Raw genomic sequence first — 12,477 nt, 5'->3', positions numbered from 1 at the left:
TTGTTATGGGGAGGTCTGGACTCTGTAAAAACATGTATAATGCAAGTTAAGAGTTGTGTAGTGGGAAGAACTTTCTCTTTGGACCCAAATGGAGCTTGGCATGGACTTTAGTTCTGCCACAGTACAGGCTTGGTGACCTTCAACAAAACACTTCACCTTTCTTTTTTTTTTTTTTTTTTTTAATGAAGTATAGTTGATTTACAATATTGTGTTAGTTTCAGGTGTACAACAAAGTGATTCAATTATAGACATTTTTTTTCGGATTCTTGTCCATTGTAGGTTATTACAAGTTATTGAACATAGTTTCCTGTGCTCTACAGTAAATCCTTGTTGTTAATCTATTTTATATATAGTGGTGTGTATCTGTTAATCCCATTCTGCTAATTTATCCCTCCCTCCCTTTCCCCTTTGGTAACCGTAAGTTTGTTTTCCATGTCTGTGAGTCTGTTTCTGTTTTGTGAATAAGTTCATTTGTATTTTTTTTAGATTCCACTTGTAAGGGATATCACATGGTATTTGTCTTTCTCTGTCTGACTTGCTTCACTTAGTGTGATCATCTCTAGGTCCATCCGTGTTGCTGCAAATGGCACTATTTCATTCCTTTTCGTGGCTGAGTAATATTCCATTGTATACATGTACCACTTCTTTCCTCTGTTGATGGACACTTAGGTTGCTTCCATGTCTTGGCTTTGTAAATGATACTTCACCTTTCTGAGCCACAGTTCACTTATTGGTAAAATGGAAATCTCATGCCTACTTTCCAAAATTATGAGGATTAATGAAATAAAGGGTACCAAGTTCCAAATATATTCCTCTTTATCAAAACTAGACAACCATCGGAAATTCCACGGCGGTCCAGTTGTTAGGACTCGGCACTTTCACTGCTGGGGCTGGGGTTCGGTCCCTGGTCAAGGAACTAAGATCCCACAAGCCGTGAGGTGCAGCCAAAAAAATACAACAACAAAAACCTAGACAACCGTCATGTCATATGATGATATATCTATCGAATTTGTTTCTTTTTGTTTATCTTTACTTCTTATTTTTTTAAATATGTATTCCATTTTCTTCGTTGTAAGTATAATAAGTGATGAGCTCAAAAGTAATAAATGCACATTAAAATTATTTTTAACCCAATGATACAGATGTCTCTGGAATTTAACCATCTCCTTTCTCTCCAAGGGAAGAAGCCATGCTGTCCACATACTTTGAAACCATCAATGACCTGCTGTCCTCCTTTGGGCCCGTCCGTGACTGCTCTCGGAACAATGGGGGCTGTACTCGAAACTTCAAGTGTGTGTCTGACCGCCAGATGGACTCCTCAGGATGTGTGGTAAGTGCCATTGGCCTGTGAACATGGTGCTGGCCCAGGTGCCAAGGCTACATGCTGGAGGCCCCTCCCTGTGAGGGGCAGCTGGTCAAGGAAGATCATGCTGCTCATAGCACCTACCTCTGTGTCCTTCAACACACCAGGCTGCCTTGGTTTCCTCATCTGTGAAGCGGGATAATTGAACTTACCTCCTGGAAGTGTTGGAGGAATGAAATGAGATATTAGAGCATTAGTACCCAATAGGTAGGTCCTTGAGAGCTCCTGGCCTCTGGTTCACCAACACCCCAGGCCTTGCCCCTGCCCTGCCCCGCCCCACCAGTACAAGATCCACCAGTCCGCTGCAAGCTCTTAATTGGATTAAGGGTCTGAGGGTGTGGTCACTCTCAATCCCCAGGTAGAACAATGAACACCTTTGAAGGAATTCTGTTTACAAATCTCCAGAAAAACCTCTGGATAGGATCATGTATAAAGGTGCTCAGAGTGGAAATGAGTTAGGGCCTTAGCCCTCCCCAGTGTATTCACACTGGGGTTTAGCCTTCCACGAAGCTTACAGTCCATTTGAGAGTGAGGTAGGGCCTGCCTCATTTCTGTGCACTCAGTGGGGAACATGTCACCTGTGCAGAAGAGAAGTTTCAGCTGAGACCTAAGGTTTGTAGAAGGTTTCCTGGAGAAGTTGGTGTCTTAACTGTCTTCAAAAGAGGGGTCAACGTACATTAGGAAAAGAGTGGGGATGGCCAAGGCAAAGCCATGGAGGGGGGGTGGTGGCCTTGTTTGCATGGAGCTTTAATATCAAATGTGGGATAAGGACACAGAAGAAGATATGTGAGGATCATTGTTGCTTATAGAAGAGGGTCCTTAACTGGATGATTTGTTTTATAGGAATGACCAAGGGTGCTTGTTTAAAATGCACATTCCAGGTTCCACACTAGAAATTTTGATTCTATAGATGGGTTTCTGTCCCAGGAATCTGAATTTGTAACAATGTAATGAGTGTGTATATGTGTGAGACATGGGAGTGTGTTGGAAGCACACTTGGGAAACATTGTCCTACAAGCTGAACACCTTAGCCGGGTATTCAGTGCCTTCTTGATCTGGCCCCTTTCCAACCTCGCCATCACTTTACTTCATTCTCCACTAGAGCCAAATGGAGCTAATTAGTTGTTGTTCCCGAATATACTTGCCACCAATGTGGGAAGCAGAGTGACTTTCCAAGGTCTCACCACAAGGGGGCAGGATGGAGGCCCAAGAACATGTCTCCAATACTCTCAGTGTTAGAGCCACTTTGGGCTGCTTTCCTGAGGAGCTGAGAAGAGACAGCAGCAGAGAACCTTGGAAAGAAGGCTGGTCTGAGTGAAGTGGGCTTACGCCCTGACTTGGTCATTGGCGAGCTTTAAAATCTGTGTTGACCTCATTAGCCTCAGTTTCTTAATCTTTCAAAGAGAGCAGTAGCTCTTGAACTCACAGGTTTTCTGAAAAACCAAAGAATGTAACTGGAAATTGTTTGAGATTTACCCAGTGCCATTTGTGTGTGATACGATGAAAGCCACAGCTACTGATGTATTTATATAGGGGATATGATATGATATTTGGGGCCACAAAAATTCAAGAGCACCGTGTATTTAATTTCCTATAGTGCTTCTACAACTGAATTTTATTTATTTTCTGCTCCATCCATTGTCAGTGGAAACATAATTCTAGTCAGTTTAGGTGTGCTGCCTCCTACCACTTCCTGAATGTCTAAGTTCAAGGGGACTGAGGTACTTGTAAGGCATGGGAGTGAGGGGATGCTTGATGCTGGACCATCACCTGTCAACTCTAGTACCTGCTGTCTCATCTGGCCCTTGTCCATCACTCTCTTTCCTTTTTGGCATAAGCCAGGACCTCCCTGTTCTACCTGATTTATAGGTGCATGGTCCATCCTGGCATCTGCTGCTGGTTCTCTTCATCCCCACCACTCGTCATTTGAGGCCATCTGGTTTTAACCATTAGATAGCTTACCCACCCTATTGAGGAAATGAGGAATGTCCAGCAGCTCTTCTACACAACCCTCAGGACATGAGGGTCTGAGGGGAGCTGGCCGAAGCCCTCTTAATCCAGACAGACCATGAAGGCATTTGTAGATGGAAGCTTTCATGGCAGAGCACTCGACCACATTTACCATCCACTGGACACTATCCGGCAGGTGAGACACAGACCCCCCTTTGCCTTCAGATCCTTCAAACCCACCTGATTTTCTACAGCCCTCGTCCTTTCCAACCACCCGTGTCATTAGCCTGGTGGGAATAGAGACAGGGTCTCTTTAACAAGGTCATCTTGCTTGACTTCCAACATTGCTCTCTTCCCCCCAGATCAAGTAGTCTTTATGGGCGGGAGGGAAGCCACTTCTCTAACAGATCACAGATTCTCCCTATTATTACTATTATCATTATTCCTTCTAATTAGACCTCAACTTCTGAAACCCAAAATTTAAAAAAAAAAAAAATTTCCTTCTCTTGCTTGGTGCTCTGATTCTGCTGTGCTAACCTGCTCCTGGTATAATGGGTCCTCAGGCATGCAGCTGCCCAAATTGGGGAGGGTCATAGGATGTGTGGTAGGCAGAATAATGGACCCCCAAGGATGTCCACATTCTACTGCCTAGAACCTGTGAATATGTTACTTTCCATGACAAAGGAGAATTCAATTCACATATGGATTTAGATGCTAATAAGCTGAATTTTGAAGAGAAAGATTATCTTGAGTTATCAGGATGAGCCCAACGCAACCAAAGTCCTTAAATATGGAAGAGGGAGGTAGCAGAGGAATTCAGAGCGATGCCGCATTGCTGGCTTTGAAGACGGAGGAAGGGGGTTATAAGTTAAGGACAGTCTATAAAAGTTGGATGAGGCAAGGAAATGGATTCCCTCCCCCCCAACTAGAGCCTCTAGAAAAGGAATGTAGCCTTGTTGAGACCTTGAATTTAGCGTACCAGGCTTTTTTTCTACTTCTAACCTGTAGCACTGCAAGATAAATTTGTGTTTCTTAAACTGCCAAGTTCATGGTAATTTGTTACAAGAGCAGTAGGACACTAATGCAGGTGAGCAATAATATGGGAAGGGAGGTTGATCCTGGAGATAATAAATAAAAAATTATCCTGTTATTTTGATTTTTAATTATTTCCAGGGAGACCCTCACCTCTTGACCAGGGATAGAGAAAGTAAAAGTGAATGAAGCATCAAAAGAGGGAGGGAGGGAGTCTTGTGTTCGCCTTCAATGTGCTAAAGAGTAAAAAAAAAAGTTATCTGCTAGAAGTGGTCTAAATGTGACAAACATAATGATGTCAGCAACGCACAGCTTGAAAAGTCAGCTATGGTTCCATTTATTCTGTGTGGCCGTATAAACACTGCAAAATTCTAATCAAGATAGAGGGCAAAACCAAAGAAAACCGTAAGCACTTAATCATGATGATACCCTGTGGAGGATGTGCCCACCGTCTCTGAGTAGCTGCTGCCCCCTGAAGCATTTCACTGCCGCTGTTCCCTTGTGTTATCCTGGTTTTCCCAGCCCCAGAAGGAAACTTTTATTGGACTCAACCCCAGACAATCTGGTGATCAAAACGTATCCTCCTTAGCCCCTTTAGAAATGTCAATTCACAGCTCACCGTCAGTGTTCCAGTTTTCTGTTATTGTGTAATAAACCTGATTTGCGACAACAGGGATGGACCTAGAAATTATCATGCTGAGTGAAGTAGGTCAGACAGAGGAAGACAAATATCATATGGTATTATTTATATGTGGAATCTAAAGAAATGATACAAATGAACTTATTTACAAAACAGAAACAGACTCACAGACTTAGAAAACAAATTTATGGTTACCAGAGGGGAAAGGTGGGGCAGGGGTGGGATAAATTAAGAGTTTGGGATTAACATATACACACCACTATATGTAAAATAGATGATCAACAAGGATCTACTGTATAACACAGGAAACTCTACTCAATATTCAGTAATAAACTAAATGGGAAAAAAATCTGGAAAAAAATGTCATATGTATATCTCGTATATATGACATATATATCATATATATGTCATATATATGTCATATATATGGATATCACTTTGCTGTACACCTGAAAATCACACACTGTAAATCAAATATACTCTGATATAACATAAAAATTAAAAAGAGAAGTTCTATTGAACAGTGGTTATCTAGAACACAGTTTATAGTTCTCATTTTTTAAAAATATGGCTGTATGAAGATCATACCTGATTTTTAGAGAATGTTAGTAATTTGAAAAATTAATTACATTAAGAAAAGAATGAGTTAAAAAAAAAACAAAAACAAAAACCTCTGGCTTAAAACAACTAGTTTGTTTTGCTCACAGTGTTGTGGGTCAGGAATATGCAAAGGGCTCACCTGGGTGATTTGTCTCTGGTCCATGGCAGGTAGTGTATCTGTAGCTGGAGGATTTGCTTTCCAGAGGACCCCTTCACTTACATGCCTGTTCTGGGGCTGGTGTGGCTTACAGTTGATCCTGGCTCTGTTAGACCTCAGCTGGGTCCATCTCTAGAGCATTTGCCCATGGTGTCTCCATTTGGCTTGGGCTTCTCATGCCATGGAGGCTGGATTTGCAAAGGAAATATCCCAAGATCAAGTGCTCCAAGAGCCTAGGCAGAGGCTGTACGTCTTCTTAGCACCTAGCCTCAGAAGTTCCAGGACATCATTTCTACCACAATCTATTGGTCAAACAGGTCATTGATTTCAGCTCAGATTCAAGGGAAATGAACTGGACTTCACTTGTCCATGAGAGGAGTAGCCATCTTTAATCTACCTATTTTCCTACAGCTTGGACTCACAGACCAGGAAGGGACCCTGGAGATCTTCTAACCAAGCCAGCACCTCTCCCACCATACAGACAGGAAAACAAAGGGCTAGAAAGATGCGGGAGTCGCTCAAGTTCATGTAGGGAAGCAGTAATAGAATCAAGATTTGATCACAAAACTCCTTCCATGCAGTTGTACCTTCCTAGGTCATGGTCTTTTAGCATCATCGTTGCCACTGTAGCAGTCCAAATATTGACTTGGCAACACTGTATCCAGCACTGTGAATGTAACAGAGGATACAAGAACAACAGCCCTGCCTTGTTTTATAAGCTAGTTCAGAAGGCAAGGTGGACTTCGGCAGGGCTGCAGCGTGACCTTCACGCTGCAGCGTGACCTTCACGTGAACAGGTCACTTTGTATCTCTGCACAAGAATATCCATCAGGGCTGATATGAGCACCAGAGGGAAGGGAGGGGATGTGGGAGAGAACCAACACTCATTGATCACCTACTGTGTGCCGTTTCACTTATGTTCATGGCAGTTCAGTGCTTATAACCACCCCCCCTAGATGGGTATTATTGTATCCACTTTACAAAAGAGAAAAACTAGTACTATAAGAGCAACCATCCTCACAGTGACTGCGTGCCAGACATGATTCTAAGTGATTTGCTTATTTTAACCAATTTAATTCTCACAGTCATACTATGAGCTAGGTTTTATGATTATCTCCACTTTACACATGAGAAAAAATGACACTGTCTGGTTGGGAACGGGAGTATGGGGAAGAGCACAAAGGAGTGTGGGAAAAAAGGACTGTGCTAGGAGCCTTCATAGAAATTTAGGACTGAAAGAGGTACAGAGATTTATACACTTGCTGGACCCTATAGAGTGATGGTGTCTTTTAGGAGGTGTGTCTAATGTCAGTTTCCAGCCCTGCCTCTGAATTCCAGACCAATCCCACTCTACCCCACCCCTTGCAAGTCACCCAACCACGTTCCCACTTCCTCTTCTCCCTCTTTTTTTTTTTTTTTTCCTCCACTTTGACCTAGAAAGCCATCTGGCCTCCCAGGTATTAGGAAGGACCAGAAGACCCCTGATTGCCCTTGAAATGCTGAGAGGCAACAAAAAAAATGCTGCCTTTTAAAAAGCCAAGATGAGTAAAGTTACAAATTTTCATTTAGTATAGGTCAGGCCCCTCTTTGGCACCACTCAGGGAAGCAAAGACTGACATCTGGTTCAGTTAGGGAGAGGGAGGCTGCTTCTTTCCATTCCTCATGTTTTCCCGTTTCAGTGACTCAACTGGACTGTAATGAAAGGAAACAAAACTCAAGAAGAGCGGGGAGCACAAGTGATGGGAATCAGAAGAGTGAGAAATCACTTTGAAACACAGCCCAGACCCTGCTGACTGGGAAGCCCACCCCAGTGTGCCTAGCTTCCTGCCCTTCTGTACGGGCAGAGCAGGGCTGAGCCTTGGTGGGGTCTGGGCCCTGCCAAGTGGGTCTTCCTCCCCAGAAATGGACTCTCCATCCCTGCAGGTCAGCGACAAGGGGGTGTGATGGATTCATGGTACAAGCAGGATAGGTTTTGCCAGGGTCCAAAATAGGAGGAATGACGCTTGTCACATTTTTCTTATTAAACATCTTCATAAACATGCAGTCAAGAGGCAAAGCATCTTTATGCAGACTCTTTCAGAGATACTTGGTCTGGGAAGCAGGATTTAAAGGGTGAAGCATTTTTTTTGCGGTACGTGGGCCTCTCACTGTTGTGGCCTCTCCCGCTGCGGAGCACAAGCTCTGGACGCGCAGGCCCAGCGGCCATGGCTCACGGGCCCAGACACTCCGCGGCAATGTGGGATCTTCCCGGACCGGGGCACGAACCCGCGTCCCCTGCATCGGCAGACGGACTCTCAACCACTGCGCCACCAGGGAAGCCCTGAAGCATCTTTTATATGGTATCCTCATCAAAGTGCCTTCTGCTCAAACAGGTCCATAGACAGATAATTTTCTTTTCTTTTTTTTGTTTGACAAATCATTTTATTATTGTTTGTCTCAACAATATACACTGCCCAGAAAGTACCATATGCGTATATGGTGTGGTGCGTGTAAAGAACCTCTTCTTTAATGGCTTCAAGGAGACACTTGCCTTTTTTTAAATCAGTTTTATTAGTTATCTGTTTTATACATATTAGTGTATACATGTCAATCCCACTCTCCCAATTCATCCCACCACCACCGTCTCCCACCGCTTTCCCCCCTTTGTGTCCATACGTTTGTTCTCTACATCTGTGTCTCTATTTCTCCCTTGCAAACTGGTTCATCTGTAACATTTTTCTAGATTCCACATATATTTATTAATATATGATATTTGTTTTTCTCTTTCTGACTTACTTCACTCTGTATGACAGTCTCTAGGTCCATCCACATCTCTACAAATGACCCAATTTTGTTCCTTTTTATGGCTGAGTAATATTCTGTTGTATATATATACCACATCTTCTTTATCCAGACAGAGAATTTTCTGTATGCACCTTTATCAGTAATACTAGTACCGATGGCATTAATTAATAAAGAAATCATTGCTATCAAATATGTCAATGATAGTCTCACTGATGGAGATGCATCTAGAGAGTGTTTGAGTGCTGATTACAGACCAGGCCCTGGGATAAGTGCTTAAAATGCGTCATCACAGTGCATCCTCATAGCTGCCCGATGAGCTGGGCATGATTACTACTCCTGTCTTGTCCGTGGAAAAAGGGATTCGGAAAGCATGAGAAATTTGACCAGAGCATAAATTCAAACCCAGGTCTATCTAAATCCAGAGCTACTCTCTTACCTCATCAAATGCAGTTTCCAGAGGCTGAGGACAGCTCCTCAAGGATAAAGCAAATGTCCCCATGTCAGGGAGCATACAAGGAGGGGACACTTCCTTCTCCCCACGCTCCATCAATGTCCAGGGTTCCTTCTTCCTCGTATGTATCCAGGAGATCTGGAGGAAGAAAAAGGGAGTGAGTATTGGAAAAAGGGAGAGGCAGTGAAGGAAGTTTCCAAAGAAGGAAATTGGAGCCATGCCTCTTGACCCAGTGCCTGTACACAAGGCTCAGACTTTGGGAGGTGAAAAGGAAGGGTGTTCTCTTTCAGTTGGGAGCTGTGCCTTTGCATCTTTTCTTTGTGAACTTCAAATAAAGCCCTCCTCCCTTCTGCGTATGGGGATGAGGGGGATGCAGTTTGGGGTTTCCAAGATTATAATGTGTGGCATTCTCTTAAAGCCTGTGCACCCTTTTATGACATTAAACATTATTCCTCCCATGACATTTGAAGCTGTCTCTATTTTTTCCCCCTCATTTTATTTATTTGGGACCCAGATTTGCTGGGTCTGATGGTATTTCTGGTAAGCTAGTTTTATTGCGTGGAAGTCATTATCTGTTAAAGTCAAGGAACAGCCCCCGCCCTTCCAAAGTGATGGGTTTTACCCTTTGCTTCCCAGAAGGATGGTGTGGAGGAAAAGAGCCCCAAATTGGAGGCAGGGGATAGAAGCTTCAGTCCTGGTTCTGCCACCTGTTGGCTGCAAGCTGGAATAAATCCCTTCAGGAAGGCGGTGGCCATCTGTGTGGACCGCATGCTGGACCCAGAGAGGAAGCTTGGGACCAGCCTGGGGAGGGCCCGAGGATTTGCTAAGGGCCCTGAAATCTCATGACATATGTTCCCAGAGGGCAGTGATTCTAGCATTGGAAAGATCTGAGGGCAGGGACAGGCAGCATGGGGTGGAGGCCAGGGCTTAACTCATTGGCTGGTGGGGAAAACAAACACAGAGAGAGGGATGGTTGGGGGGGGGTGGGCATCTCCATCCCTTTGCTTCCCTTTTGTAAGCATCTCTGGAGTCATCATTGACATTTTAATTGTGTTTCATGCACCTGCATCAAACACCTTTTCACCTTAGGAAGGTACCACGAGAGAGAATGTATTTCCTCCTACCATCACCTCTGCCTTCAGGAGGTCACAGTTTCTGGCATCAGAGAAACCTGGGCCCAAAACTTGCTCTGTCACTCACTAGCCGTGTGACCTTGGGACAGATTACTTAAGGCCTCTGAGTCTTGGGTTCCTGTTGAGTAAAATGGGATAATAATACCTGGCAAAGCTGCTATTAAGGCTCACTGAGATAATGTATACACAGTGGGCCAGCACCTGGCTCTGAGTAGGCATGAAGCATCATCACTGTTATTATTATTATCTGATGTCTCACGTAGGGATGATGAGGGTGGTGGTGGCAGTGATGACGAGAGCTCAAATTGTCTGAGTGCTCGCTATGTCCAGAGCCCCTGACATGGTCTCCTTCTTGTCCCTTTCCTTATAGGTGGGAAAACTGAGGCAGGGAGAACATAAATAACTCAGGTTCACACAGCTCTTAAATTCTAGAGCAGAGGATTTCAGCCACGCATCCTGATGCCAGAACTCTCATCCTTAACCGAGGCAGATTCTTCATAAACATCATTTGTAGTGGTTGCCTGATTTCTGTGGACAGGAATATTCCATCATTTATTTTTGTCTTATTGTTGGACATTTTCAGTGTTCCAACTTTATTATAAACAATGTGCTCTGAGCATCTTTGGGCAGAAGGCTCCTTCTGTGTTTTATTTTTTTCTAGAAGTCTGTAAGGACGGTTTCAAATTGCATTCTTGCTCCATGATTTTGGTGAAGGTATGGGATGGATTAAAATAAAAAGGAGGAGCTGTCTCTGGTTTTCTAACCTTTTCCTGTTTTGGGTGCTGTATCCAACTCAAGGGTGTTTGGTTTGGTTTTGTTCTGTATCCAACTCAAGGGTGTTGGGCCAAATGGGCCCTTGACGAAGGGAGTGATAGAATAAAAGTAATACGTTAGGAAGTAGAGCCTGGTGAATTGTGCAAAAATGCATGTGGAAGAGAGTCCCAAAGCAGAGGAATGGTGCAGACAAGAGTAAGTGAGGCAGCAGGGCTGTCATCTCGTTGAGGACATGAGGGGGCTCAGAGGCAGTGACTGCAAAGTTCTTAGTGGCCGTGCTGAGTGCTTGTGAGGAAGGATTCCATAGCTGTTGGAATGCTGATAATTAGACAGCTTTTTCTTAGCTCTGAAATGGAAACCTTTAATAATTGTGTTTGTCTTAATTATAGTAATAGAATTTTGGCATTTATAAGGTATTTTACCCCATCCAGTTTTCAATCTTCTTTTTATTTTTTTTTAGTTTTCTTTTAAGTAACTCATGCTCATTGTAAAATCAAATAAAACCAATTCAAACACTGATGAAATGTATAAAGAAAAAAAAAACAAAACAAGGTCCTCTTTATCACTTACTTTAGAGATAACTGTGCCACACTTTGGGCTATATATATATCTTCCTATACATTTTCCCCCATGCATATGCAAAAATAAATAAGAATTTATACGTGTAAGTTTTTAAATGGAAGCGTAAAAAGTATACAGTCGTGTCCTTTTGGGGTAACTTTATATGTCAGAACTGCATGTATTTACATATGCTTTTCAAAGAGCATTTCCCTTTCTTCTTTTTAAACTGGCTCCCTAACTTGATCTTAACCATACGTAAACCCTTTTCCTTATGTCAAAAATTAATATGAGCAGGCTTCCCTGGTGGCGCAGTGGTTGAGAGTCCGCCTGCCGATGCAGGGGACACAGGTTCGTGCCCCGGTCCGGGAAGATCCCACATGCCGCGGAGCAGCTGGGCCCGTGAGCCATGGCCGCTGAGCCTGCGCATCCGGAGCCTGTGCTCCACAACGGGAGAGGCCACAACAGTGAGAGGCCCGCGTACCACAGTAAAAAAAAAAAAAAAAAAAAAAAAAAAGAGCAAACTGAGGCCAGAAAACATAAGATCAATGCTTGTCTTGAACCCAGGTGTCCTGAATTCCAATCTAGGACCCTCTCTCTTCCACACATGTAGTATCCTTGTTTTATCATCATTCTTTTATCTTGTATCATGGGTCTTGGGATAAGTGGATGAGAAATGATGTCATCATCATTATTGTTGTTAATTTGAAAAGTTATCTTTGTTTTCCTGTATTCTGCAGCTTCTTCCTGAACCCTGCCTTCATAAGTCTTCCCCCACCAGCCCAGATACTCTTGGAGACCATAAAAGTTGTCCGGGGATGGCAAACTGTTTGGAGCACAGGAAAAAGAATAACTGGACTCCTGCCACCAGCCACGATCTTGAAACCTTTTAGTCTTGAGGGAGCAAACAGTGAGAATGTTTCATAAAACAATCATTAGCCTTTCTACTCACTGAGAAAATAGCACCCGGATAGAGTTATATATGTTTCTTGGGAAGTGGGCTAGTTAATCAGAATTCCAGTCCAGAGGAAGGAG

At 43.4% G+C, this 12,477-nt stretch overlaps 1 protein-coding gene across 2 annotated transcripts in view; it reads left to right on the top strand.

The window, feature by feature from the left end:
- Window positions 1-12,477, top strand: part of ASTN2 (astrotactin 2) — a 912,698-nt gene that overhangs the window by 552,229 nt on the left and 347,992 nt on the right. For both annotated transcript variants that reach the window (XM_029202991.1, XM_029202990.1), the window contains exon 11: window positions 1,180-1,330. In XM_029202991.1, the coding sequence (XP_029058824.1) occupies window positions 1,180-1,330 (151 nt within the window). The remainder of the gene's footprint in view (window positions 1-1,179; window positions 1,331-12,477) is intronic.

The sequence above is a fragment of the Monodon monoceros genome, unplaced genomic scaffold (assembly GCF_005190385.1).
Source record: "Monodon monoceros isolate NGI ecotype Baffin Bay Population unplaced genomic scaffold, NGI_Narwhal_1 Super_Scaffold_5, whole genome shotgun sequence".
NCBI lineage: Eukaryota > Metazoa > Chordata > Mammalia > Artiodactyla > Monodontidae > Monodon > Monodon monoceros.
The sequence above is the reverse complement of the archived record's forward strand: the minus strand, read 5'-3'. Positions and strand labels throughout refer to the sequence as shown.